We start from the raw sequence: 26,101 nt of genomic DNA, 5'->3' as shown, positions 1-26,101 counted from the left end.
TAAGTCGCAGCAGGCACAACTTCATGGAAATCTCTGATACGGCAGAGATCTTGGAGAGAACTGTGAAAAATCTGGAGTCAGTGTAGACTCCTCTCCCTTCTTCAACAGATGCATCACTTCTGGGATGGGGTGGTCATCTGGGAGAGGTGGAGATCAATGGACGCTGGTCTCCAGTGAAGTCCAGGCTTTACATCAACCTGTTTGATCTGTCAGACGATCCACTTGCAATTGAAAGTCGTTCTTCCTTCGATCCAGGGAAGGCTGGTGCAGGTGTTAATGGACAATGCCACTGCCTTTTGGTACTGCAACAAACCGGGTGGGAAGAGTTGTGAACCCTCTGTCAAAAGGCTCTGCGTCTCTGAGCATGGTTGGAACTGGAGGGCACTTCCCTGGTAGTTCAACACCTGATGGGCTCTCTGAAAACCAGGATGGACAAAATCTAGTACTAAACCTACTGGGTCACACATGGCGTCTCCATCGGGAGATGGTGCAATATCTTTCAAAGGTGGAGGGAGACTTTTTTTTTTTTAGTAAAAAGAAAAACCTTTATTGAGGAACCAAAGCATGGCAAACACAGTACATTGCACAATTCCGCAGTCTTCATCAGTAAAATACAGCTCAATTCAGTCATTTAGTTACAGGTAAATCGCATCGATAGCAACTTAGGTAGCCAGGACAGATGAAAAACACAGCCCCGCTATACTAACAGAACCATCCCCTCATGGGGCACACACCTAGAATAACGTCATCAGTGGAGATTCTAGAGGAGCGGGGGTGACAATAGGGGGGAAGACGGCGGACCAGGACCAGCACAGGCGGCCACCGCGGGCACCAAGCCGGCAGGGAGCGCAGGAGAGGAAGCGTCGCTAGGGCGTGAGCGGGAGAGGAGATATGCGACCAGGGGGCCCCAAATGTCAGATGGTCGAGATCTGGCTGGAATTAAGTCCCAGAATTTGGGTAGGAGAGACCGACACCAAGAGGCATCTTCCAGCCCAACTCTCTGCTTTAGGAGTAGGCCGTCGACCCCAACACATGGTCTAGCAAGGACCAGCAACATTGAGATCAGGCGACGGGAGTCATCAGGGCAAAACTTAACAAAGCCAAGGAGGCCAAGGGGTGGGTCGGGGGGACACCGCAGCGCCGGTGATATCTGAAATAATGGAACCACCTCCCACCAGAACTCAGAGACCTTAGGGCAAAGCCATGCCAGATGGGATAAGTCCGCAACAGGGGCAGCGCAGCGTTCACAATTGTCCCCAGGGATTAACCCAAGCCGATGAAGCTGCACCGGGGCGCGGTATAACCTGTGCAAGTAATTAAAATGAATCAATCGGAGCCGGTAATTCGGTGACAGCTTTTTCGTTTGATTACAACAGTAGAGCCAGTCCGCCTCCGAAATCTCAATTCCAAGGTCCACACTCCAACCACCATCCCCCCCCCCCCCCCCCCCCCCCGTGCGCGATCACTGGAGATAGGGGCGGACGCTAGAGAAAGGGCGTACAATCTGGTGACGAGCTTGTGCGGCGATGAGGTAGTGTATATAGAGTCTAAGGCCGGAATGGTGGGCGACAGCTGAGAGAATGTGGGATGCAGCTTCCGGCAAGTGGCGCCCAGCTGATATAACAAAAGCGTGTCCTGAGGCCCGAGGCGTCTGGGAGGGAGTAGAAGGAATTCTCTAGGTATAGGTCCGCCACAGTTTTCAAACCCAGTCACGTCGCATGCCGAGACATGCTAGAGGACTGAAGTGAGGGGAAGTCTGGGTGGTTAACAATTGGCATGGAGTTAGCAGAGGGAAGCCAGAAAGCCGGCACAGGCGAGACCAAACCCAGCGCAGCATCCCGTCCGTGTCAACCTTCGACCGAGGGCACACCACAGGAGCGAACAGGGCAGTTGATAGGGGCCAAGGCGATGCCACGTCAGACTCGACGGCGTCGTGGGGCTGATAAGGGGTAGGGTAAGGTGGGGAGAGCCTTGATTAGATCTGTTCGCCACCACCGAAAGCACACAATGTCTGCAATTCTGTGTCCTGAAGTTTACACGGTGGCTATCGCTCAGACGCTTTTTTTAAGTGGAGCTCCGGCCTTCTGTACGCCTTTCCACCAACACCACTCCTGCCCAAAGTTCTCAAGATGATCAGAAACATCCAGGCTCAAGTTATTCTTGGGGCTCCAAATTGGGCAACGTAGAATTTGTATCCCAGGCTGTTAAGCATGAGCATCAGTCCCCCAATCAGGCTGCTTCTTCGAGAGGATCTTCTGTCGCAACAGCAGGGGACGAGTCTCCTGCACCGGAACCTCCGCACCCTTCACCTTTATGTATGGAGATTGAGCGGCGACAGTTGACAGCTTTCCACCTTCCTCCCGAAGTCTGCAATGTTATTCTGCCAGCCGGGTGTCCCTTCAACAAGTCGATATATGCCTGCCGCTGGGATACATTTGTGATGTGCATCTAGGAACAGCAATTCTCTTTCTTCATCCCTTTCTCAGGTTCTTGTTTTGTTCTACTCTTGGCCCAGCAGTGCGATGGGCACGGTTAAAGGTTAACATCCATTTCAGCTTTTTTGAGGTTGCCGGACCAACTTTCTTTGTTCAAGTCACCTGCTGTAGCTTGGTTTCTCAAAGGATTGCAGCATATGTTTCCTCCCAGACCTTTCATCATGCCCAGGTTGGACTTGAACCTTGTTCTGACTTTTTTAATGTATGTGCCCTTTGAGCCTCTGCACAATTGCCCAGTTAACTGTAAATCTGCTTTTTTAGAGGTCATTACATTGGCCAGGTAGATCAGTGATTTACAGGCATTCAGCACACCCTGCCTACACCACCTATCTGAGGAAGCTGGTACTCCAGACACATGCTTCCTTCCGAAGGTTGTAACCTTTGGTCTGGACTGATCATGTAGGAATCCTATTTAAAGATACCGCCCCAGTTGACCACCACAAACCAGGGGGCATGTCAAATCAGATAAAGACAAGGACCTCGAACAAAGTGGTGGAATCGGATTTGCAAGAACTGCTTAGTACCACCCTGCGGCCGCGGCCAACAAAGGTGGTATACTCAATGGGTTGAGACAGCCTGCAAAAAGTTAGCCCCGGATAAACTTGTGCATCCCAAACGAGCTTTACCATCTGCACCATGGTTCTCCGAGGAGCTCAGAAATCAAAAACTAACATGCAAACGGCTAGAATGCAACTGGCGAGAAAGAAGCTTATAAACAAAGCCTTACCGCTTATAAACCAACTGTATTTAACGCAAAAAAAGTTTTCTTTATAAATCAAATCAACCTAGCAAAAAAACACCTCCAAAGAACCATATCTAGGCTAGCGACCCCAAGCCTACCTTGGGTCGAATTAAGTCAAGAATTGAGTGAAGAAATTGCTAGGTTCTTCCAGAATAAGGTGGAAGTTATTTTCTCAGCCTTCAACCATCTCCTGCTAGGAGCTATAGGAAATCCGATGACTGGATCTAAGCAAGTCATAGGAGTCGGACCTATACTTGAGAAATTCGTCCAACTTTATATCAATGATACAAAGTTGCTTCTGGGCTCTATCAAGTCAGGATCTCTTTACGACCCCTGTCCAGTGTCTGTGATAAATCTAGCTCTGGAGCCTATTGCCACCACACTTGCATCAATATTCAATGCCATGTTCGAATCAGGAGATTTTCCTAGCTCTTTGAAGATGGCTTCAATACTCCCACTATTGGAAAAAACAATCTGGATCCAAACAACTAAAGGGCCATCTCTCGTCTCCCATTGTCAGCAAAAGTAGTGTAGACAGAAATAAACGTTCAGCTGAGTGCCTTTCTCTTTGAGAATAAGCTACTGGATCCCACTCAGTATGGGTTTAGAAAAGGGCACAGTACTGAGGCTGCCCTAATAAAATTGACGGAAGAAATCAGGAAAGGACCATGGAGGTGAGGCTGCCCTCATTATGCTGGACTTATCCGCGGCTTTCGACATGTCCATCATGATCTCCTTATGGACCGTTTGTCAGAGTATGGAGTCAAAGGCATGGCATGGAGGCTGTTAAAATCGTTTTTAACTGACAAGAAATAGTGTCCTTAGAGAAGTTTTACTCTAAACCTTTCTCCCTACCATGTGGAGTTCAACAGGGATCGTCCCTTAGCCCTACCCTTTTTAATGTTTATGTGGCGCCCTTGGCCCCTCTGATCAGATCCTATGGCTTTAGTCTTACCTCATATGCAGATGAGACACAACTTGTTGTGTCACTGCTACCAGGGCAAGAAGCAGGTATGAGCAAGAAGTTTCATGACTGCATGGTAGCAGTAAAAACTTGGATGACAAAGAATTGCCTAAAATTAAATTCAGGCAGAACTGAGATCCTCATGTTCGGAAATAAGGCCAACTTCTGGACCCTGGACTGGTGCCCATCAGATCTGGGCACCCTCCCTAAACCCAAGAGGAAGGCAAAACATCTGGGTGTAATGTTGGATGATAGACTGAGCTTTGAGGACCAGATAAACGTCACACCTTCGGCCACCTTTCATTCCCTTAAACTGCTTAAGAAGGTCCAACCTTTCCTGCCAGAAGACAATCTACGAACGGTCGTATCATCCCTTATTTTATCACTGCTGGATTATTGCAATGGGCTCTACCTGAATATCCAAGAGCGGCACTAAAATAGATTGCAGATCCTGCAAATTGCTGCAGCAAGACTTGTGACAGGCACCCCCAAATTTGTATATGTACCCAAGGAAATCAAAAGACTACACTGGTTGCCCATCAGGAAACTGGTGCAATTTAAGTCACTATGTATTGTCTTTAAGGTACTACATGGGCAGGGTCCTGACTTCTTGATTCACCAGTATCAGAAAGAGACACGTTAGTGATGGATTCCTTACCTTAGAATATCCCCAGGCGTCAGACTGGATCCCGAAAATTTTGCGGAGCAATACCCCTGCGTGCCGTCGTCCGCGTCGTTAGCGCCGGAATGACGTCGTCGGAGTACTTAGCCGCCGCCCATGCGTGCTGACATCAGTTCTTCTTTTTTCCGCGCCAGCTAGCGCAGATCCGGAGAAGCTCTACCCCTTAGTCATTTTTTGAGTAAACTCTTTTGATCATTTCTCTACTCGAGTCTTCGACTCCGACGGTGCCGGCAGGGATGCCTGGGTTTAAGCCCTGCTCCAAGTGCGACCGACTGATGTCGGTTACCGACCCCCATCGCCGGTGCCTAGGCCTCGACCACGACGACCGCACCTGCTCCGACTGTCGGGGCCCTGACGTCTGAAAGCTAGGCGGGAGCGGTCCCGCAAGCGGCTCGAGCTCCGGCAGTCGGCCCCGCGCCGCTCCAGGTCCCGGTCCCACAGGAGGTCGAGGGACCAGTCGCGGGGTCGGATTTCTCGCAGCTCCGGGAGTGGACATCGGTCGTCAGGATCCAAGTCCTCAGGTAAGAGGCATGAGAGGTCGGAGCGACGTAATCGTTCCTCCGACCCACCCCGACGCTCGAACGATGCGGCCGGGGGTTCGGGTGATACCACCCACGCGGCTCCGACTGAGTCGCAGGCGTCGCCGCCTGCCCCACACCTTCGGGTCCCTGGGCATGACGCGACGCCAGAGGAGGTCGAGCGGTACCTCATGGTCCCTCCCTTCTCAGCTGGGTCCCGTGGCGCCTACGAGCCCAACGGCCCCGGCTGGAGGCCCTAGCGGGTCGGGTGCTTCGGCCCCAACGCCATCGGGTGCTTCGGCCCCGACGCCGCCGGCGACTTCTGTCCCGGCGCCACAGGACCTCACTGGATCCGCTTCCGGAACCGGGTCGTCTCTTATCGACCTCACAACCACGCCGGCCCTGCGGGTGTCGCCCCCGGCGCCCACTGTGGGCACCGTCCCTGATCCTACCCTCGATCCGGCTCTGGCGCCGGAGCAGCGCCGCTGGGCGCCGCTCCTGACGGCCTTTGGAGATTTCTATTTCCACGAACCGCCCAGTCTGTTGACCCTGATCTGCAGGAGATGGGTGACGAGGGTGATTGGGAGGGGTCTGCGGACCCTCTGGCACAAGAGTGCCAGTCTCAAGAGGACTGGACATATGAGCTTGGGGAGGCCAGTCGTCTTGACACTTCGCCAGACACTGGATTTGTCTCCCCTCCCACCGTGGCTACGGAGGAGGGGGCTGCTTACAGTGTAGTGTTGATGCGGGTGGCCAAGGCCTTACACCTTGAGCTCCCCGTCGCGGCCATGAGGACTAACCTCCTCACTGAGGTCCTTAAACCACAGGCAATCTCCACTGAGCCTCTGCTGCCGTTTAATGAGGCCTTGTGTGACGTTCTTGTGGGCACTTGGTCCAAGCCCGCCACGGGTCTGCCTGTGGATAGGAACGTGGTCATCCAGGCCTCCACTTCCCAGACCGCATTCCCGACGACTCCGCCCGATCGGGAATCCAAGAGGTACGAGCAGTTCGGGAAGAAAGTGTTCTCGTCCCTGAGTTTGGGACTGCGGTCTGTAAATACCGCATGCCTCTTGGGCCGCTACACCCACACCCTGTGGGACACGGTCGCGGACGTGCTGCCACAATGTCTGGCGGAGGTCCAGCTAAACTCGCCCAAGCCCTTGCGGAGGGTCGAGATGCAGCGCGATATTCTATCCAGTGTGGGCTGGACACCACGAACTCACTGGGTAGGGCGATGGCAACGACAGTGGCGGTTCGACGCCACGCCTGGTTGAGGTCCGCCAACTTTTCGGCCGATGTCCAGGCCACTCTTTTGGACATGCCATTTGATGGCCGTCGCCTCTTTGGCGACAAGGCAGACCATGCGCTTGAGCGTTTTAAGGACTCCAGGGCTACGGCTAAGTCCTTAGGCCTCTCTGCCACATGCCAGCAATCGGGTGCCTTTCGCTTCTTTCGTGGCCACGGAAGGGGCGCCCCCACACGTGCTGCCAGCCACGCACCGCAGAATGTTCAACAGCGCGGTGGCGGCCGTGGAAACCGCCGTGGCGGCTGTCGGGGACAACGGCGAGGCCAGCCCACACCTCCCCCCGCAGCACCTGCCTCAAAACCTTCCTAGTCCGTGTTTTCAGGCCCATGTGATGCCAGTGGGAGGCAGGGTTCGCCATCACCTCTTCCACTGGCGCACTGTCACGTCGGGCAGGTGGGTGTTGCAAATCGTCCGAAGGGGCTACTCCCTCCCCTTCGAGGCGACCCCTCCAGCCATGCCACCGCAATTCCACCGCATGTCGGGAGATCACTTGCAACTTCTGCAAGAGGAAGTCACGGCCCTCTTGGCCAAGGGGGCCATCGAGCGCGTTCCTGGGCCAGAAGTAGGGCGTGGTTGTTACTCCCACTACTTTCTGGTACCCAAGAAGGGCAAAGGGGGCCTACGCTCTATCTTGAATCTCCGGAACGTCAACGGCTTCCTCCGGAAGGAGAAGTTCAAGATGCTGACTTTGGCTCAGGTCTTAGCTGCCCTGGACCCCGGAGACTGGATGGTAGCGTTGGACTTGCAGGACGCTAATTTTCACATCCCGTCCTGCAGGCCCACCGGCGTTACTTGCCGTTCACGGTAGGCCACGAGCACTTTCAGTTTACCGTGCTCCCCTTCGGCCTTACCAGTGCACCACGGGTGTTCACGAAAGTGATGGCGGTGGTCGCAGCCCATCTGCGCAGGTTAGGGTTTTCAGTCTTCCCCTACCTCGACGACTGGTTGTTGAAGGCGGGCTCGCCCCAGACAGTCGTCAGCCACCTCCAGACTACGGCTGACCTCCTGCACTTGCTGGGGTTCTCCATCAACTTGCCGAAGTCACATCTGTGTCCCTCTCAGAAGCTCCTCTTCATCGGAGCGGTTCTAGACTCGGCGCAGTTTCGGGTTTCTCCTCCCGAACAGCGGGTTCGGGATATTCAGGCTCTGATTCCGATCTTTCAGCCTTTATCCCGGGTCTCGGTCAGGTTGATGCTGCGGCTTCTGGGGCTGATGGCCTCCTGCATCCTTCTGGTTCATCACGCCCGGTGGCGGATGAGGGCTCTGCAGTGGGACCTGAAGTTTCAGTGGGCCCAGCATCAGGGCAACTTGTCCGATCATGTCTTGATCTCAGAGGGCACTGCAAGACAGTTGCAGTGGTGGCTCACGGACCGCGATTGGGTCAGTGGCAGATCCCTACCCCAACCGGAGCACGTGGTTGTGACGGACGCGTCCCTCCAGGGCCGGGGAGGCCACATGGGAGAGGCGGAGATCAGAGGCCTCTGGTCTCCGGCGGAGTCCCGGCTCCATATCAACCTTTTGGAGCTTCGGGCGATCCGACTAGCACTGAAGGCATTCCTCCCCTCTGTCCGGGGGAGTGTAGTGCAGGTGTTCACGGACAACACCACCGCCATGTGGTACTGCAACAAACAGGGCGGGTGGGGTCGTGGACCCTATGCCAGGAGGCTCTGCGCCTCTGGCAGTGGCTGGGACATCAGGGCGTGACCCGGCTGGTTCTCTGAATGCCAGGGCGGACGAACTCAGCCGTCGGTCATTGATGGATCACGAATGGCGTCTGAACTCTGACATGGCGCAAGTGGGGAGGGCCTTGGTTAGATCTATTTGCCACAGAAGAGAACGAGCAATGTCATCAGCTCTGCGCGTTGGAATTTCCGAGGCGGCACTCGCTCGGAGACGCTTTTCATCACGAGTGGAGTTGCGGTCTATTGTACGCCTTTCCGCCTATACCACTTCTGCCCAGAGTGCTGAAGAAGATAAGGTGCGACCGAGCCCAGGTTATCCTTGTGGCTCCGGACTGGGCACGAAGATACTGGTATCCCTAGCTACTCAGCATGTCAGTAGATCCACCCGATTTGTCTGCCTCTTCTGGAGGACCTTCTGTCGCAGAAGCAGGGGACGGTCCTCCACCCGAATCTGTCCAGTCTCCACCTACAAGCTTGGAGATTGAGCGGCGACAGTTTAGGCCATTTGACTTGCCTCCTGAAGTCTGTAACATCATTCTGGCAGCCAGGCGTCCCTCCACAAAGTCGGTATACGCCTGCAGGTGGAACAGATTTGTGGCATGGTGCACAGCGAAGGCTGTGGATCCACTCTCTGCACCCCTTTTTGAGGTTCTCCTCTTCCTTCTTTCTCTTGCCCAGCAGGGCTCTGCTCTGGGCACTATCCAGGGCTACCTTTCTGCCCTTTCCGCCTTCTTAAGGCTACCTGGTCAGCCTTCTTTGTTCAAGTCCCCTATTGTAAATAGGTTTTTGAAGGGCATCACACACATGTTCCCTCCTGTTCCTTTCGTGATGCCCCAGTGGGACTTGAACCTTGTTCTTACTTACCTAATGTGTGCTCCCTTTGAGCCGCTCCATAACTGTCCTCTCCGTCTTCTTACTTTGAAGACTGCTTTGCTGGTTGCCATCACCTCTGCCAGGAGAGTGAGTGAGCTCCAGGCTCTTACTTCCACACCTCCTTTCCTCTCTGTCCATCCGGACAAGGTTGTGTTGTTGGCAAGACCTTCTTTACTGCCCAAGGTTGTCACGGCCTTCCACATCGGGCAGTCCATTACCTTGCCCACCTTCTTTCCGCATCCATCGAAAGAGGAAGAGAGGCTCCACCGCCTGGACCCAAAACGTGCGCTCTCTTACTATCTGGATCGCACACGCCAGTTCCGGGTGGATGACCAACTCTTTGTTGGTTACGTGGGTGCTAAGAAGGGAAAGGCGGTGCACAAGCGGACGATCTCTCGGTGGATCATCTTGTGTATCCAGGCATGTTACTCCATGGCTAAGAAGGAGCCACCTGTTGGATTGAGGGCTCATTCCACTCGGGCCACGGCGACTACCACTGCCCTGGGCTGGGGAGTGCCCTTGCAGGACATTTGCCAGGCAGCTATGTGGGCCTCGCTGCACACGTTTGCAAGACACTATTGCCTGGACAGTCCAGTCCGGAGGGATGGCTTCTTTGGCCGTTCTGTCCTCCAGGACTTTCTGGTGTGATTATTGGTTCGCCGACCCACCACCGGGGTTGGTATTGCTGGGGTATCTATTCTAAGGTAAGGAATCTATCACTAACGTGTCTCTTTCAGATGCACAAGTTACTACTTGTGTAACGATATAGCTGTAAGAGACATTAGTTAGTGATAGATTCCTTACCGACCCACCCATCCTCCCCGTTCTGCGAACCGATATCTAGGGTTAAGGTCATCCCCTTTTAGGGCCCTAGTTTCATTGCACCAGTGTTGGTTCTATCATGGCTCTGCGTATCTGGCGCGGAAAAGCTGTGTATCAGAAGTGACGTCAGCGTGCGAGGGCGGCGTCTAAGTACTCCGACGTCATTCCGGCCCTAACGACGCCGACGAAAGCGGAGTCGCGGACGGCGCTCAGGGGTATTACTACGCAAAATTTTCCGGATCCAGTCTGACGCCTGGGGATATTCTAAGGTAAGGAATCTATCACTAACTAATGTCTCTTACAGATATATCGTTACACAAGTAGTAACTTGTGCTTCAATGATACACTCCCAAAAGAACCTTACGTCACTAGGAGCCAGACTAGTGAGCGTACCACCCAGGAAGAGAGCTTTATTTGGGGGGGGGGGGGGGGTTTATTACAGGTGTGGCCAAAGTGTGGAATGACCCCCCCCCTGTAGTTTGAGGAACTCCACTGACCTCCTCGCTTTCAGTAAGCTACTTAAAACTTGCTTTTTAACTCAGTCCCCTCCTTCTACACTTACCTTGCTACCCTGTTCTCAGCAGAGTTGAGCTATCTACGCTAGGACACCCCTTGGTAACCGTGCGCTCTATAAATATAATATAACATAACTCCTTTCCATGAAGGCCAGAACATCAGCTTGCCTACTTTGCTCCTCCTCACCCTTCTGAAGAAGAAAAATTCCACCATCTTGACCCCAAAAGAGCGTTGTAGTTTGACCATGAGTGCACAAAAGAGTTCTGGATAGACAACCACCCCTTCATTGGGTACGTAGGGAAGGCTGTACAGAAACAGATTATCTCAAGATGGGCAGTGCTCTGCATAAAGGTCTGCTTTGGCCAAGAAGCAACCTCCTGAAGGCTTGCATGCGCATTCCACCAGAGCCAAGGCTGCCACCAGTGTGTTAGCCCACTGGGTCCCTGTCAGGCAGCAACGTGTGAATCTCTGAACACATTTATCAGGCATTACAGCCTGGACAGTTGGGTCCGTCATGATGGTCACTTCATTCATTCGGTTCTGCACAACTTTCTGGTTTAATTCTTTTTGCAAACCCATCTCCCGATTGTCATTGCATGGGTTATTCACTGAGAGAAAAACAACAGATGGTAAGGGTTTAACAGCGCATAGTCAAAGATGGCAAATAATAAGAAAGCAAAATATTATAATCAAAGTGGCATCAAAGGGAATCAGAGACAGCTACCACCTCACGCTGTCAAAAACAGCAATTACCATGTAATGCCGTCACAATAAGAAAATTCAAGTAGATTCCCTGAGCACAAAGTACATATATCTGTGAGTATTACAGACAATATTAATTTCACAAATAATTGACCATATCAGAGCATCCAAGTTGTGAAGAAATCCTTATTTTTATTCTCAGTCCATAGGTTTTCTTGAAGACTTGTGGATACAGTAATACAATCTTGTAATGATTTGAAAACAGCCAAACGCCAACACGTGTTTCGTCAGGGGAAATAATACCCAAATGACTTCTTCAGGGCCTCGGTAGTTCTCACTACAGCATAATAAAGTTTTGATTGTATCAATCCGCTATGTTTGAAAATTCTAAAGTAGGACCTTAAAAACGCTCTCAAGAAACCGTTCCAGAAACAACGTCAATCAATATTAATTCGGTAATAAGCACCAGGCAAAATCCGCCTCCACACTAAGGAACCATCGTAAATATCTCGGGTATTCCCAGCGCCCTCAAAACAACCGTTCCGTATCAACACACGCCGATTTTTGATACGGAACGGTTGTTTTGAGTGCGCTGGGAATACCCAAGATATTTACGATGGTTCCTTAGTGTGGAGGCGGATTTTGCCTGGTGCTTATTACCGAATTATTATTGATTGACGTTGTTTCTGGAACGGTTTCTTGAGAGCGTTTTTAAGGTCCTACGTTAGAATTTTCAAACATAGCGGATTGATACAATCAAAACTTTATTACGCTGTAGTGAGAACTACCGAGGCCCTGAAGAAGTCATTGGGTATTATTTCCCCTGACGAAACACGTGTTGGCGTTTGGCTGTTTTCAAATCATTACAAGATTGTATTACTGTATCCACAAGTCTTCAAGAAAACCTATGGACTGAGAATAAAAATAAGGATTTCTTCACAACTTGGATGCTCTGATATGGACAATTATTTGTGAAATTAATATTGTCTGTAATACTCACAGATATATGTACTTTGTGCTCAGGGAATCTACCTGAATTTTGTCATTGCATGGGTATCTATTCTAAAGTACAGAATCTGCATCTAGAAATCTCAATCAGCTAAACAAGTTAGTTACCTTTGGTAACACCTCATCTGGTAGAGTGACTTTATAGCTGTGGATTCGCCTTAAGAAAATCAAGATGCAAGTTAAACTACTCCATTCTCTACTAGCGTTGCACATGAATGGAAGTTTTTTGATGTAATTTTAACCATGGTAAAACAAATAATTTTATTCTTTGTTCGCAACATGTATTTGTGCTGTTTTAATTATATTTTTTGTGATTTTCGATGTGTTAAGCAACTTGATGCACATGTTGTATACATCACATGCCAGGGCGCATTTCACCCTTAAGTTGTTTTGAACCCTCAAACCTGCTGCAGTCATTTCCACAAAGACTTTTGAAAATAAGTTGTCCGCCTGCTGGTGTGCCTTCCTTGTGTTCTTTATCTTTGTTGGACTGGGAAAGGCTGTTAGCAAATTATATTTGCTACTCATAAATATCCGCTCTCCTCGTATCTCTCAAGAGTAAATATTGTTTTCCATCCCAGGTCATGCTGCTGGGAGTTTTTTCCTAATGGATGTCCAGATTTTAGCGGTGCACAGCTTTTATACTTTCTCTTCTATACAGTTTACATGATTAGTTCAGGAGGGGGCCAAAGCCTTTCCTGACCCAACTTTCATCACACCCTTGTTCCTCATACTAGGGTGTATGGAAATGTCTGTTCCTTAAACTTAAGTAAATAATTCTTTGTTTTCTCCAGCTGATTCTTGTAAACTCCTTTGTCTTCTTAATCTGTTTGCAATTTTCTTTCCCTGAGTGATAAAAGCTATTTGCTAATTTTCAGTTTGTATTTTTGTGACAAATTATAGATTTGTTTTTTTTTTACTTTTTCTGATAGGTCTGATAACTGCAGACGATAGACGGGTTGGTACCACAAACCTGCACCTGGATGTCTCTGATGCTGTCAATGTCATGGTCTATGTTGGGATCCCTGTGGGAGAAGGCTCTCACGATGATGGTAAGCTCGTGTGCTGGTGATTGAGTATGTATTCTGATGCAGGAGAGGATTGCATATTGATTGAATAACCCCCTTCCAGTTTTCCTTACTAACACGTTGAATCTGTTTATTTTTGCAAATGATTGAACGTCTTTCTTTGTCATAAGATCCCCATTCATAACCTTTTGAAAATGCTAGAGGACCACAATGTAGAATTTAAAATGCAGGTAAATACTTATTATTCTTCTGAAAATCTCCATTGATGATCATGTACACTCTGTAGTACCACCTTTATGTGGGATAATTGATAAATATTTAATTGAAACCTTTCAGTAAAGGAGCTGTGTTTATTTTAGCAGCATCTGAAGGCTGTATTGGCCACATTGTGCTTTCTTTACTTAAAAAGTTTTTAATTGTACTTTGGAAATGTCATTTTGTTTTTTTAGAATGAAAAATAGGATAAATGAATGGCACTGCAACTAGTTGCAGTATACACAGACTGGAAAACGGAGCCTGTTCCTTTAAGGAGAACACTCTACCTGTATTTTATCTTGCCATATCTGATAGACACATCTAGCCGCAGATGCCTTACTCTAGAATCCTCCCTCAGGCGCAAGACTGGATCTGAACACTGTTTCCACAGCATGTCCGCGTGTAAGGAGAGGGTGCAGCACGACTCTCTATCAATGTCATTAAGCGATGTCACCTCGAAGTCCATATAACCACCCCACTGACGTGTTGCCATCATTTCCTTCTTTTCGGAGCTTGCAACGCAGATCCAGAGCAGTTAGGGGCTGTTTTTCGACCCATTTCCACTTTTTTGTGTGTGAGACTTTGTGCTTTGTAATGACTTCAGGGTTTAAACCCTGTGGATCTTTTGACACAGATATCGGTCACAGATCCTCATACCTTCTGTTTCTGGTGCCTGGGGGACCACAATTGCTCGTAGTAGTGTGGTTCCTGTAGAAGGCGTTGAGAGACTGCCTAATGAAACTTCTGCTGGCGCACAATTTGGGGCACCACAGTGTCATCAGTCCTCGTCGAAGTCCAGAGACCGGTCTGGTAAGGGAGCCGTCTGATTCGGCGGCAATAGAACCGTCCGCTTTAGACAACTCTCCATCTGACCCATGCAGCCTGTTTCTGCTCCTATGGGAACGCACAGTCAATTTGAAGGCGAAGAGGAGACTATAGGGTGTCAATACCCTTTGCACAATACTGTCCAGCCTCCCTGGGAGGAAATTTGGCTGACTAACCTGGGTAAGGCTATTGGTCTTCAGCCCTCCCAAGTTTCAGATTTTCTTTCTCCATCTGGTATGGCCACAGAGGTGAGTTCCTCCTATGCTGAGGTATTCAGGAGGGCAATTGTTGTTGTCTTACATTACCAGCTCCCCTCAGTATAATAGTCCAAAAACCCTTCGGTGGATGTTCTTCACCAGGGTAAGACGGGAGTGGAGTCCTTACTTCCTTATAATGAATCTCGCCACAACATATTCTTAGGGGCTTGGGCAAGGCTGGTAACCGGAATGGTTGTAGACCTTGGTCTGCCCCTCGGTACCCTGATTGTCTCTTAAAACATCCCTCCATAAAAGGTCTGGGTGTGCAAGTAGCTGCAGCCTCTGCAGACCCAAATGTACTCCTTCTGGTTCCATCAAGCACCACTAAGTCCAGATGGCTAGAAATTAGGGGGGGTATTGTGAGAAAGTGGCTCTATACTCTATATATACTGGACAATAATGAAGTACAGTGTGTATAGAGTCCACAAACCCCAAAGGTACAACAGAAGTTAAAGTCAGGACTGACCTTATTCTCAAAAGTGGTTGCTTGGTCGATCAGTAAAGCAGTACCAGAGGGCAGTGCAAAGCATTTGTTGTACACACTCAGTCAGCAAAGGATTTCACACACTCAGACTGAACTCCAGGCCAATGGTTTTTATATCCAAAGATATAGTTTTTATTTTTAGAACCAACAGGCATAAAAATATACTTTGCTAGATATGAGAACTCTTATGTGATTACTTTGCAAGGAAGCAATAAAGTTGGTGAACACAATAGGTACAGGAGTTGCTGAAGGCAACTTAAGTCTAGACACACTTTCGCATTGAGCTCAATGGATAGTTACCATAAAAGTACAGTTGATTACAGTACAGATTACTTTAGTAGTTCCAGGACTAGATCCTAGATTCAGTCCTGGGCTCTAAGCTGAAACCAGATTAGCAAAAACGTTTTAGTTACTGTGGTGAATTTTCATGAATATAAAGCGGTTTTAAAAGTTCACACTTCGAAACTGTTCAATGACAATCTGGCAATGTTATTCAATGGGAGAAAATTCAGGTTGTAGGTAAAGTATGATCGCATTACTTTTGTAATCCAGTACTTGGCTTCTAGGGCCAGCAATGTGGTCTGAGCTTAAAACAGGTAGGTAATTGTTTCAGTATTTCGTATGATTTTGAAAGAATATTTCAAGTTTTCAAAAGTAGGCACTTGGATGAAATTTCATAGAAAAGCATACAATGGGTTCCTATGGAGAAAATACAGATTACCAGTAAACCTGGTAAGGATTACTTTTGCGGTTCAGTTCTGGGCTGCAAGGTACAGTACTGGCTTCTCACCTGCTTGCAGGTGAGTACTTAGGAATTCGGACTTTGGCTGATTTTATATGAATATGTGCAGTTTTCAAAACTTCACACTAAGAAAATGTTCGTGTCAAAATGGGTCAATGTTATCCAATGGCAGGTAAGTGAGTTACCGATTTCCAGGTGAGTACTTGGCTGGTGAAGTTAAGGTTCCGGGAAAGGGGGGGTCAGGTAAGTACAGTCTGTTCCGCCCCAGCAGCGCAGGGCCGGCCGGGTGCAGAGGTAGGTAGGCCCAATGATATACAATGAGGGAAAGGGGGCTTCCGGTTGGTGGCTGCTGGCTAGCAGGCCACGCGGCTGTGGGAGCTGTGCTCCTGGTCACTTGCTCAGGACAAGGGGGAAGTAGGATAAGACAAAGGTGGCACAGCCAGTGGCACTCGGGCGGCTGGGTGCAGGGTGCTTTTGAGCCCTCGGGCGCTCAATGTTATCCAATGGGAAAGGTAAAAAAGGAACAACAGCTGCAGGCTAGGGGGCGGAGACTCTCCAGGGGCGACCAGCACTTCGAGAGTTAAGTTGGGATCTTGGAGCACAGGTAGGTACCCCAAAGGGAGGCACAGGAGGCTGTAGGGTGCCGGGTGCTGGGGTGTCTTTGGGTGTCAGAAAGGTTTACCCTCGGCTGGTCGCGGTTTGGTTGGCCCCTGGTTCTGTGTCTGCAGGCGTCGGCTGGTTCGTCGAGGAGGGTCTTTGGGCTCTGGACTTCGGGTCCCAGTCGCCGGGGGGACGTCCTCGTGGTCTTGGTTCGGTTGGGCCCGGCCCGTGCTCGGCGGGTGCAGAGTGTGCTGGTTCGGAGCTTCCTGGCTGGCACCAGGTGGGTTGTTGCAGCAGAGCCTCTGATAATGGGAGTCCCAGTCTTTAAGAGGGTCAAGGCAGGCAGGTCCTCCGGGTATCCCAAGGTTGCTGTCCGCAGGAGTTGCCGCGATTAGGCAGGAGCAGGTTCCAGGATCGACTGGCCGGCAGGGCTGGGGCCAAGTCAGTTGTTGTCGTCCTATTGTTGCCGCTGCCCGGCGGGTCTTCTTCTTCTTGATCTTCTTTCTTCTTTTCGTATTGGGATCTGAGGAAGGAAGGTTCAGGGAGCCCCTAAATACTGAATTTAGGGGTGTTACAGGTAGGGCAAGGACCGGGGCCAATGGGTCACTGTCCTGGGGTGAGTACACCCCCTAGTATGCTCCTCTGCTGTGGGAGGGGGGCAGGAGCCTAGCTGGGGTTATGCAGGGCTCCCCATCTACAAGATGGCCGGAGCCCGGGGTCGTGTTCACCTAGTCTTCCCCACCTGAGGGGTGGGGTTGGCATAGGCTGGCACACCCCCCTTCCTGATAGTTTTTTCCGCTCGTCTTACCTCCAGAGTGGGGGTTAGAACTGGTGGGGGCCAGTTGCTGGGTACAGCAAATGGTCTGGAGAAGCTCACATAGGCGGCATGCCTTTGAAGCTTCCCCCTGCCCATCCTGGGGGAGGAGACCTAGCACCTCGCCCAGGATGTGCATTGTTGCAGGCCCAGGAGAGCGGGGGGCTCTCCACCCAGGGGTCCAGCAACATGTCTGCTGTGTGGCAGCCTCTGAAGCCACTCAGCCCAGACGTGGATTGTAGGTTAGGGTTTCAGAGGGCATCTCTAAGATGCCCTCTGCTGCATTTTACATTAAATTCCACACTGGCATCAGTGTGGGTTTAATGTGCTGCGACGTTTGGTACAAACTTGTCAGTCTTCAGTGTAGCCAATATGGTGCTGTGGAGTTCATAATGAAAACCTCCCAGCACCATATACTCTTAATGGTATCACTGCACTTACAGTGCCCAGGAATGGCCCTGGGTACTGTAGGGGCACAGGGCTCATGCACCTGTGCCCACACCTCTGGCAAAGGGCACCCAGCGGGAGGGATGACTGAAGTATGCCCGGGCAGTGGGTTTTGTAGGCATGGCACACAGGGATGGGTGCCATGTCGACTCTTGGTTTAGTTCTGTACTTAGGCACTCAACCTGCAAAGGCAGCGTGTGGGTGCCAGGGTACAGGGCTCCTGAGGGTGGCACAATAAGTGCTGCAGCCCTCAGGGGTCTTCTCTGGTCACCATTCCCTGGGTACCTAGGGTACCATTTACTAGGAGCTGACAGTTGGCCAGAGAGGCCAATTGGTTTTTAGTTTCAGCACCATTTTAGGGAAGGAACACAGGCCCTGGGTACCTGGTTGGCAAGAACCCAGGACACATTCAGTCAAAGCACAACAGAAGTTCAGAAAAAAGTGGGGGCATTCCAAGGCAAGAAAGATAGCACTTTCTCACAGAACATCTTCCTGAAGGTAAGAGAAAGGAAACAAGGGATATGTTATCAGAAGGGAAAAGAGCTTCCACTGAGATGATAGATTGCAACGGATATCTCTTCAACTTCAGTCCGGCAATTGGAAGGAGCAGCTGTGCTGAGGCGTATGGGGTGGCTGAAGGCAACTAGCTTCCGTCCTCCGGTTCAGGCTAAGGTGCTAGATATGCATTTTGACAGCGAATGCCTATTTGGAAATCATATAGATAAAGCTCTTCAATCTATAAAAAAAAGGACACAGACACTGCCAAATCCCTGGCAATGCTACAATGATGTTTCCATTCCTTTCGGGGCAGAGTTCGAGGGCAGTACACATCCAGACCACAGTTCCAACATTACCCTCAAACAACCTATCAGGCGTACATCCAACCTTACAGGTCTTGCACAGCATTGTCCTATTTGCGGCCCACTGGTGGTAAAAGGCAGCAATGTGCTGGAAGAGAAAAGGATTCTAACAAGAGGCAATGTGTTTCTCCAGGCTCCCGCCACTACAATCCCTCAGCAATTCTAACCAACCTGCTCAAAATTCTTAAACCATTGGAGTCCATCTCACCGGACAGATTGGTTTTGGATGTCTTCCGTCATAGAGTTTGTTCAGTATCCTTCAACTATCCCTCCTCCGAAGCTACTACATCGTAATCTGCCAGATCTCAAGAGGGAAATAAAAATTTTTCTTTCCAAACGCGCCATAGAGAAGGTACCCTTACGTCAGCGCAATCGGGGGTTTTATTTTCACTTATTAATCTTAAAGAAGACCGGAAAATGGAGGTAGGTCTTGGACCTCCGGTTACTGAATAAATTCATCAAAAACCAATCTTTCAAGATGTGTCTGCAGGACATCCTTCTTATGGAATAAAGGGATTATCTGTCATCTCTCGATCTTCTCAATGCTTATTTTAACATCCCCATTCACCCCAAGCATCGATGATATCTCAGGTTCGAAGTGACAGTGTGCCATTATTAGTTCAGAGTGCTTCCCTTTGGTTTGAAGTCGGCCCCCAGTCTCTGCACCAAATGCATGGCTCTGATAGCTGCCTTTCTGAGACGCTCAGGTCACCAGGTTTTCCCCCACCAGGACGATTGGTTAATAAAAGCTCCTTCGTTTCAGGCAGCCAGGAACTCTACTCAAACTTGCTGGAATCTCTTCCAGTCTCTGGGTCTCCACCTCAATATAGAAAAGTCGTCTCTCATTCCTTCCAATTCTCTGACTTTCCTAGGAGCTCGCATCAATACAAATCTCAGGAAAGCTTTTCAAACTCTCGAAAGGGTCTTGCGTCTCCAGGGAATGACACGCCTGCTATAGTCAAAAAGGTCAGTTTCTGTCAGAGTACAAATCTATGCTGGGGGGTGATGCATTTAACTAATTCCAAATTACCATCTTCGTAAGCGCCCACTGCAGGAGCAACTGGACACTGAATGGGTTCAATCCAAGGGGTCATTCAACGACATGATTCAAATCTCAGCGGCTATGAAAACTGCAGTGACTTGGTAGCAGATCGAGGAAAACATGACTCCGGGCCTGTCCTTCATTCACTTAACTCCTCAGTTTGTGATGACGTCTGATGCGTCCATGTAGGGCTGGGGAGCTCACCTCCAAGAGATTCAAGTGCACGTAAAATGGTCCAAACAGGAATCTAAATGCCACATAAACCTTCTAGAGTTAAGAGCGGTGTTCTTAAAGCATTCTTGCCTTGGATTCAGGGATCCCCAGTTCTGGTCCGGACGGACAACACCACCGCCATGTTTTATCTCCAGAAACAGGGTGGCACAAGATCTCCGGTTCTCTCTCTTCAAGCACAATAGATTTGGGAATGGCTTCTCAACCAAATTTCACTTCAAGTGGAGCACGTGCCTGGAGTCCACAATCAGTGGTGTCTAAACAGTGCCACGATGGGGTGCTCAACGACCAGATGTTGCAGATGGTCTGCCAGTCTTGGGGCTTTCCAACGTTAGATCTGTGTGCTACGTACCAAAACAAAAAGTGCACCTTTTATGCAAGCAGGACTCCTCAACCAGGATCGTGGGGAGACTCTTTCCTGCTCTCCAGGACAGGAAGATTTGCCTACGCCTTCCCCCCATTTCCTCTCATTCCTCAAGTTCAATAAAAAATAAAACAGGAGCTGTGCTGTTTAATTTTTATCGCTTCCAGGTGGGCAAGGCAATTGTGGTACACAGCTTCTTCACCTATCAGAGTGCACTCCAATTCTCTTACCTCCAAAGGAGGATCTTCTGTACATGGACATGGGGCAAGTGTTTCATCCGCAAATTCCCTCTCTTGACTTATCTTGGCTCCTCACTTCATTGAGTTTGAGAATTTGAACATACCCAATGATTGCAAAATAGTTTTACTAAATCTCGAGCTCCTTCCGCGCTCAAATGTTACTCTGCAAGATGAAAAAGGTAGTTTGTGTGGTGCAGCGTTCATTCTTTACATCCTCTTTCATCCACACCGGAGCAAGTATTACCAGATCTCTTACACCTGGCCAAGGCAGACTCTATCATTCGTCCATTAAGATCCACCTTGCTGCGATTTCTAGATACAGATGACGTCTGGATCAATCTTCATTGTGGTCTCATAGGCTTATTAAGGAATTTCTAAAAGGCCTATTCAGGACCTACCCACCGGTGAAATCCCCTCCAGTGCAATGGCAACTAAATACGGTCTTGTCACAACTAATGCGTTCTCCATTTGAACCTATACACAAATGTGACTTTAGATTTCTCTCCTGGAAGATGGCCTTTCTCTTGGCCATTACGTCAGCCAGACGTATCAGCGAGATCCAGGCATTGTCTACAAAGAAACCATTTCTTCCATTTTTAGCAAATACGGTTATTCTGCGTACAAATCCTTCTTTCATACCTAAAGTACCATCATCGTATCACCTCAAGGAGCTTATAATTCTGCCTATCTTTTTTCCAAATCCGTCCTCAGTGGCGGAAAAATCTCTCCATTCTCTGGACATCCGACGCTGTTGGAAACTTTACCTGCAAAGGACAAAATCCTTTCGTAAGTCTTCTCAGCTGCTGGTTTCTTACTCTGCACCCAGGAAGGGACTCGCCCTAACTAGGGCCAGTATTGCTCGCTGGGTCACATCGGCCATTGTTTTCTGCCATGAGAAGGCTGCACATCCATTGCCTGCAAGAGTGCGTAAATGTCTTCCTCAGATGCCTGCTAACACTGTGCTTGCACGCCAGCCACTTGTAATTACTCCATCCGTTCTGTCTAAATGACGTAGTCAGGTTGCCCGGCTCAGTCACCATCATCGCTGTGGTTGTCTCGGAAAACCACAGTTCCCAGAATGCCCCTCTCACGGTAAAACTGGGTCGGGATCTCTTTCACGGCACCATGTATCCCTTCCTGGGTCCTGGCTGTCGGTAAGAACGTGGTGCAAGTGCGCTGGCAAAGCACAGTCGCTGAAACAAACACCTCACTTGGGTCCCCTAGACGCCTCAACCGTACAGTCCTCAGTCAGCCAGGCCTGAAATTGCGAACAGTGTTCCGAAATAAATATATATATATATATATATATATATATATATATATATATATATATATATATATATATATATATATTACTGCTCCCAGAGCACCAGGTATCGAGTCTTTAGACGGGTGCCGCCACGCGTTGGTGCATACGCGTAATATTTCTGCTCCAAATTCTCCCCATTACAGGGAGAGAAACGACAGCACTCACGGGATACTTTCAGCAAGCAGTGTTCTTTATTCCACTGACAAAAACAGACGCGTTTCGGTAATTCCCTTCTTCTGTGTCTACCCGTGCAGTGCAACGGAGCGCCATTTGTAACTCGTGTTAATGGAAACAAACAGAGGACTATCAGCGACCCTCAAAATTGTGGGCGCCATCTTAGAAAATTACTTAGTTCATTATATGTACAGTTTAAACACAATTTCTATGGCTTACATATTTCATTGTATCATGAATACCATTATACTTGATAAAATTGAGTTTTCTAAACAGCCCCATGGGCACATCACATCTCGCCGTGGATCGGCAATGGCAACCAACCTGGTTGCCGTGTTGTCCTATTGTTGTGACCTGATACTCGAGTTACATAGATTTCATATTATACCATACATTGTAGCTACCCCTATTCACATCTTAACATTAAATTTAATCTATAGCCCATTCCGTGCAGCTCGGAAGAAACTAAACACATCTGGAAAATCAACACACTAACCAGAAAATCTCAAAGTTTCAAGAGTACAGATTTCACAGTACAGTTCTCCACTTCTCATTTTTACCCTTATCCATATTCATCTACATGCCCAAGTGTACTGAGAGTTCTCCCCCCCCATTTAGGCCTTCTGGGCTTTTGGTCTGGAGATCTACTATATATCTAGACTCTAACCTGCGCAACTTTTGAAGTCTATCTCCACCTCTAGCGTTTTCAGGTACATGGTCTAGACAGAAGTATTGTAACAAACTCCTGTCACTCTTATGCTTTATGAAAAAGTGGCGAGCCACCGGGTAAGTGAAATCCTTATTTGCGATAGCACGCATGTGCTCTAAGATTCTCAACTTAACACAATTGATGGTGCTGCCCACATATCTCATCCCGCAGGGACACTTTAAGCAATACACTGCGAATGTGGTTTGACAGGACATGAACTTCTTGATCTTTTTACCATTTTTAAGGCCCTTCACCTCATAGGACAAAGTGCGTTTGCTAGCTGAGCATGCTTTGCACTTTCCACAGGGAAAGAACCCTTTTGCTTCATACAGTGTACCTCGCTTCTTTTTCACTGCTGGATCTAGATGACTATGAACTAAGCCATCCCTTAAGGACCGAGCCTTTCTAAAAGTGATTAGAGGATTTGGTGGCATCTCCTTTCCTATGATGTGGTCTGTTCTTAAAATGTTCCAATGTTTCTTTACAGTACCTCTGAACCAGTCTGCATCTTGTGAAAATGTAGTTATAATGCGAAATCTACCATCATCGATCTTTCTGTCTTTCTTCTTAAAAAGATCTACTCTCGGAATGTTAGATACTTTCCGCAGAGTAGTTGTGAGTAGTTTTGCATTATAACCCCTTGCAAGGAATCTATTGAAGCTCTCTTTGGCCGCTACATCAAAGTCAGATCTCATCGAGCAATTCTGTTTCAATCGGAGAAATTCTCCATATGGAATGCTGTTAATTAGTCTGGGGGAATGGCTGATCGATGCGTGCAGGGTACTGTTGCCTGCTGTTGGTTTTCTATATAGGCAACACATTACCCTGTTTTCTTGAATCTTAACTTGAAGATCTAGGTAATTGGCTGTCACCTTACTGACCTGGCCCGTAAATCTCAAATTGTTCTCATTGAGATTTAGATATTGAATATACTCTTTTCCCTCCTGTACTGTACCATTCCACACTAAAAACAAATCGTCGATATATCTATACCACGAAATTATTTTCTCAGTCCATATTCTGTTCTCCGTCGCCCAGGCTACCTGCTCCTCCCTCCAGCCCACGAATAAATTCGCGTAGCTGGGGGCGAAGCAGGAGCCCATGGCAGTACCAGAGATTTGTCTGAACAGTTCCCCCTGGAAAGTGAAGATGTTATTATACAGACAATATTGAGTTAGCTCCAACAGCATTAAATTATGGGCAGCAAATTTCAATTGTCTTTTCTTCAGGAAGTGTTCTACTGCAGACAAGCCTTGTGTGTGGTCAATGCAGGTATAGAGGCTGGTTATGTCTAAGGTGATCAGACAGCAAGTAGGTTGCCATTCCAGTTTCTCTAAATGCTCAATGAAGTCTGTGGAATCTCTGATGTAGGATTTTAAATTCAGGACTGCCTCAAATAGGAAGTGATCCAAATAACGGGAAAGGTTCTCAGTGAGGCTGCCTATCGATGAGACAATTGGTCTCCCGGGAGGCTGTTTTAGATCTTTGTGTACCTTGGGTAGGTGATAGAATGTTGGCAAGACGGGATTAGTTGTTCTCAAAAACAAAAACTCATCCAAGTCTATCATCGATTTGTCATGCCATTTGGTCAACAGTTCATGTAGTTTGGTGATGCTATCATTGTATTGAATCTTTGTAATTACTTCATAACAATTCCGATCGTTCAATTGTCTCATCGCCTCACCTATATATTGTTCTCTTGTGAGGACTACGACATTTCCTCCCTTGTCGGAGGGTTTGCAAATGATTGTTGTATCATCCTCTAGATTTTTCAAGGCTTCTCTTTGTGACCTCGTCAAATTGTCCTGGCCCCTGCTTGTTGGTTTGTTCTCTCTGAACTTCATCAGATCCTTTATAATTAGGTCCGAGAAAGTGTCTATGGAGACCATGGGCATTTGTGGTACAAATTTGGAAGGTAATTTGAGGCCACTGGATGGTGCTTCTTGTGCCACCTCAACGTTCCTTATTCGTTGCGTTGGTGTGACCGCTGATGGAGCGGTCTCAGTGGTATTCTCTTTTCGTAAGTCCTCAAGTATTTCCAAGGATGTCAAATCGTTGACATTTAAAAAATCTGTGTCTTTCCAATTTGCTTTTATAGTTTTGGCTTCTTTGGATGTAGGTTTGGTCTTGTGAAATTTGTACAATTTCAACTTGCGAATGAATTTATACAAGTCAATTCTTGTTTGTGTATATTCTAAACGTTGGTTGTGGCAAAAAGTTAAACCTAACTTCAAGACAGTCTCCTCAGCTGTTAGGGTTTTGTGGGAGAGGTTTATGATGGTCAGATGCTGATCGTTCGTTGTTTCCATCTCGCCCCTCTTTTGCTTCTTGTCACTCTGGGTGTGTAATTCGTTTTCCCCCTTCCTTTTCCACCCGCCACGCCGGGTTTGTCTTCGTCCTCTGGGGGCTTGTTCTCCCCCCCCCGTAGCCAGCTTTGGCAGATGACATTGAACTCCTGGTGAAAAGGAGTTTTGGGGAGTCGTCTCGCAGGACCTGCCACATCCTCTCCGCTCAACTCTTCCTCAGTGACTTCAGATTCAGAGGTTTCTATTCTTGTCTGGGTGTCGTTCCGTTTGGCCTTATTACCACTAGAGGTGTGGGCTAAACACACGGCCCTCTCGTGCAAGGGCATGCTGGAGATTCTTGTCCAGTTTGCATGGAGTGACGGAGAGAAAACACTCAAAGAAATCGAAGCCCTTGAGGAAGAATTAAAACAGAATACGGACACAGATCAACAAGAGCAGCTAAGAGCCGCGATGAAAAAACGCCTGGAAAGGTATGAGAGTAAAATTAAATCACGAAATCAAGAGAAATTTGATCGCGACGAGAGGGACTACGCAATGGGAAGAGTCTTGACTTTCGCCAAGAAGTATGATCAAACGCGAAAAGAGATGAGTGGCCTTGGTAATAAGGCCAAACGGAACGACACCCAGACAAGAATAGAAACCTCTGAATCTGAAGTCACTGAGGAAGAATTGAGCGGAGAGGATGTGGCAGGTCCTGCGAGACGACTCCCCAAAACTCCTTTTCACCAGGAGTTCAATGTCATCCGCCAAAGCTGGCTACGGGGGGGGGGAGAACAAGCCCCCAGAGGACGAAGACAAACCCGGCGTGGCGGGTGGAAAAGGAAGGGGGAAAACGAATTACACACCCAGAGTGACAAGAAGCAAAAGAGGGGCGAGATGGTAACAACGAACGATCAGCATCTGACCATCATAAACCTCTCCCACAAAACCCTAACAGCTGAGGAGACTGTCTTGAAGTTAGGTTTAACTTTTTGCCCCAACCAACGTTTAGAATATACACAAACAAGAATTGACTTGAATAAATTCATTCGCAAGTTGAAATTGTACAAATTTCACAAGACCAAACCTACATCCAAAGAAGCCAAAACTATAAAAGCAAATTGGA

General features: G+C 48.6%; 1 protein-coding gene across 1 annotated transcript in view; it reads left to right on the top strand.

Moving 5' to 3' along the window:
* The window catches only part of KDM3B (lysine demethylase 3B), a 1,181,011-nt gene that overhangs the window by 903,918 nt on the left and 250,992 nt on the right, over positions 1-26,101 (top strand). Inside the window, exon 20 of the mRNA XM_078652703.1 lies at positions 13,243-13,362. Within this exon, the coding sequence (XP_078508829.1) occupies positions 13,243-13,362 (120 nt within the window). The remainder of the gene's footprint in view (positions 1-13,242; positions 13,363-26,101) is intronic.

This window comes from Lissotriton helveticus, chromosome 7 (genome assembly GCF_964261635.1).
Source record: "Lissotriton helveticus chromosome 7, aLisHel1.1, whole genome shotgun sequence".
NCBI lineage: Eukaryota > Metazoa > Chordata > Amphibia > Caudata > Salamandridae > Lissotriton > Lissotriton helveticus.
The sequence above is the reverse complement of the archived record's forward strand: the minus strand, read 5'-3'. Positions and strand labels throughout refer to the sequence as shown.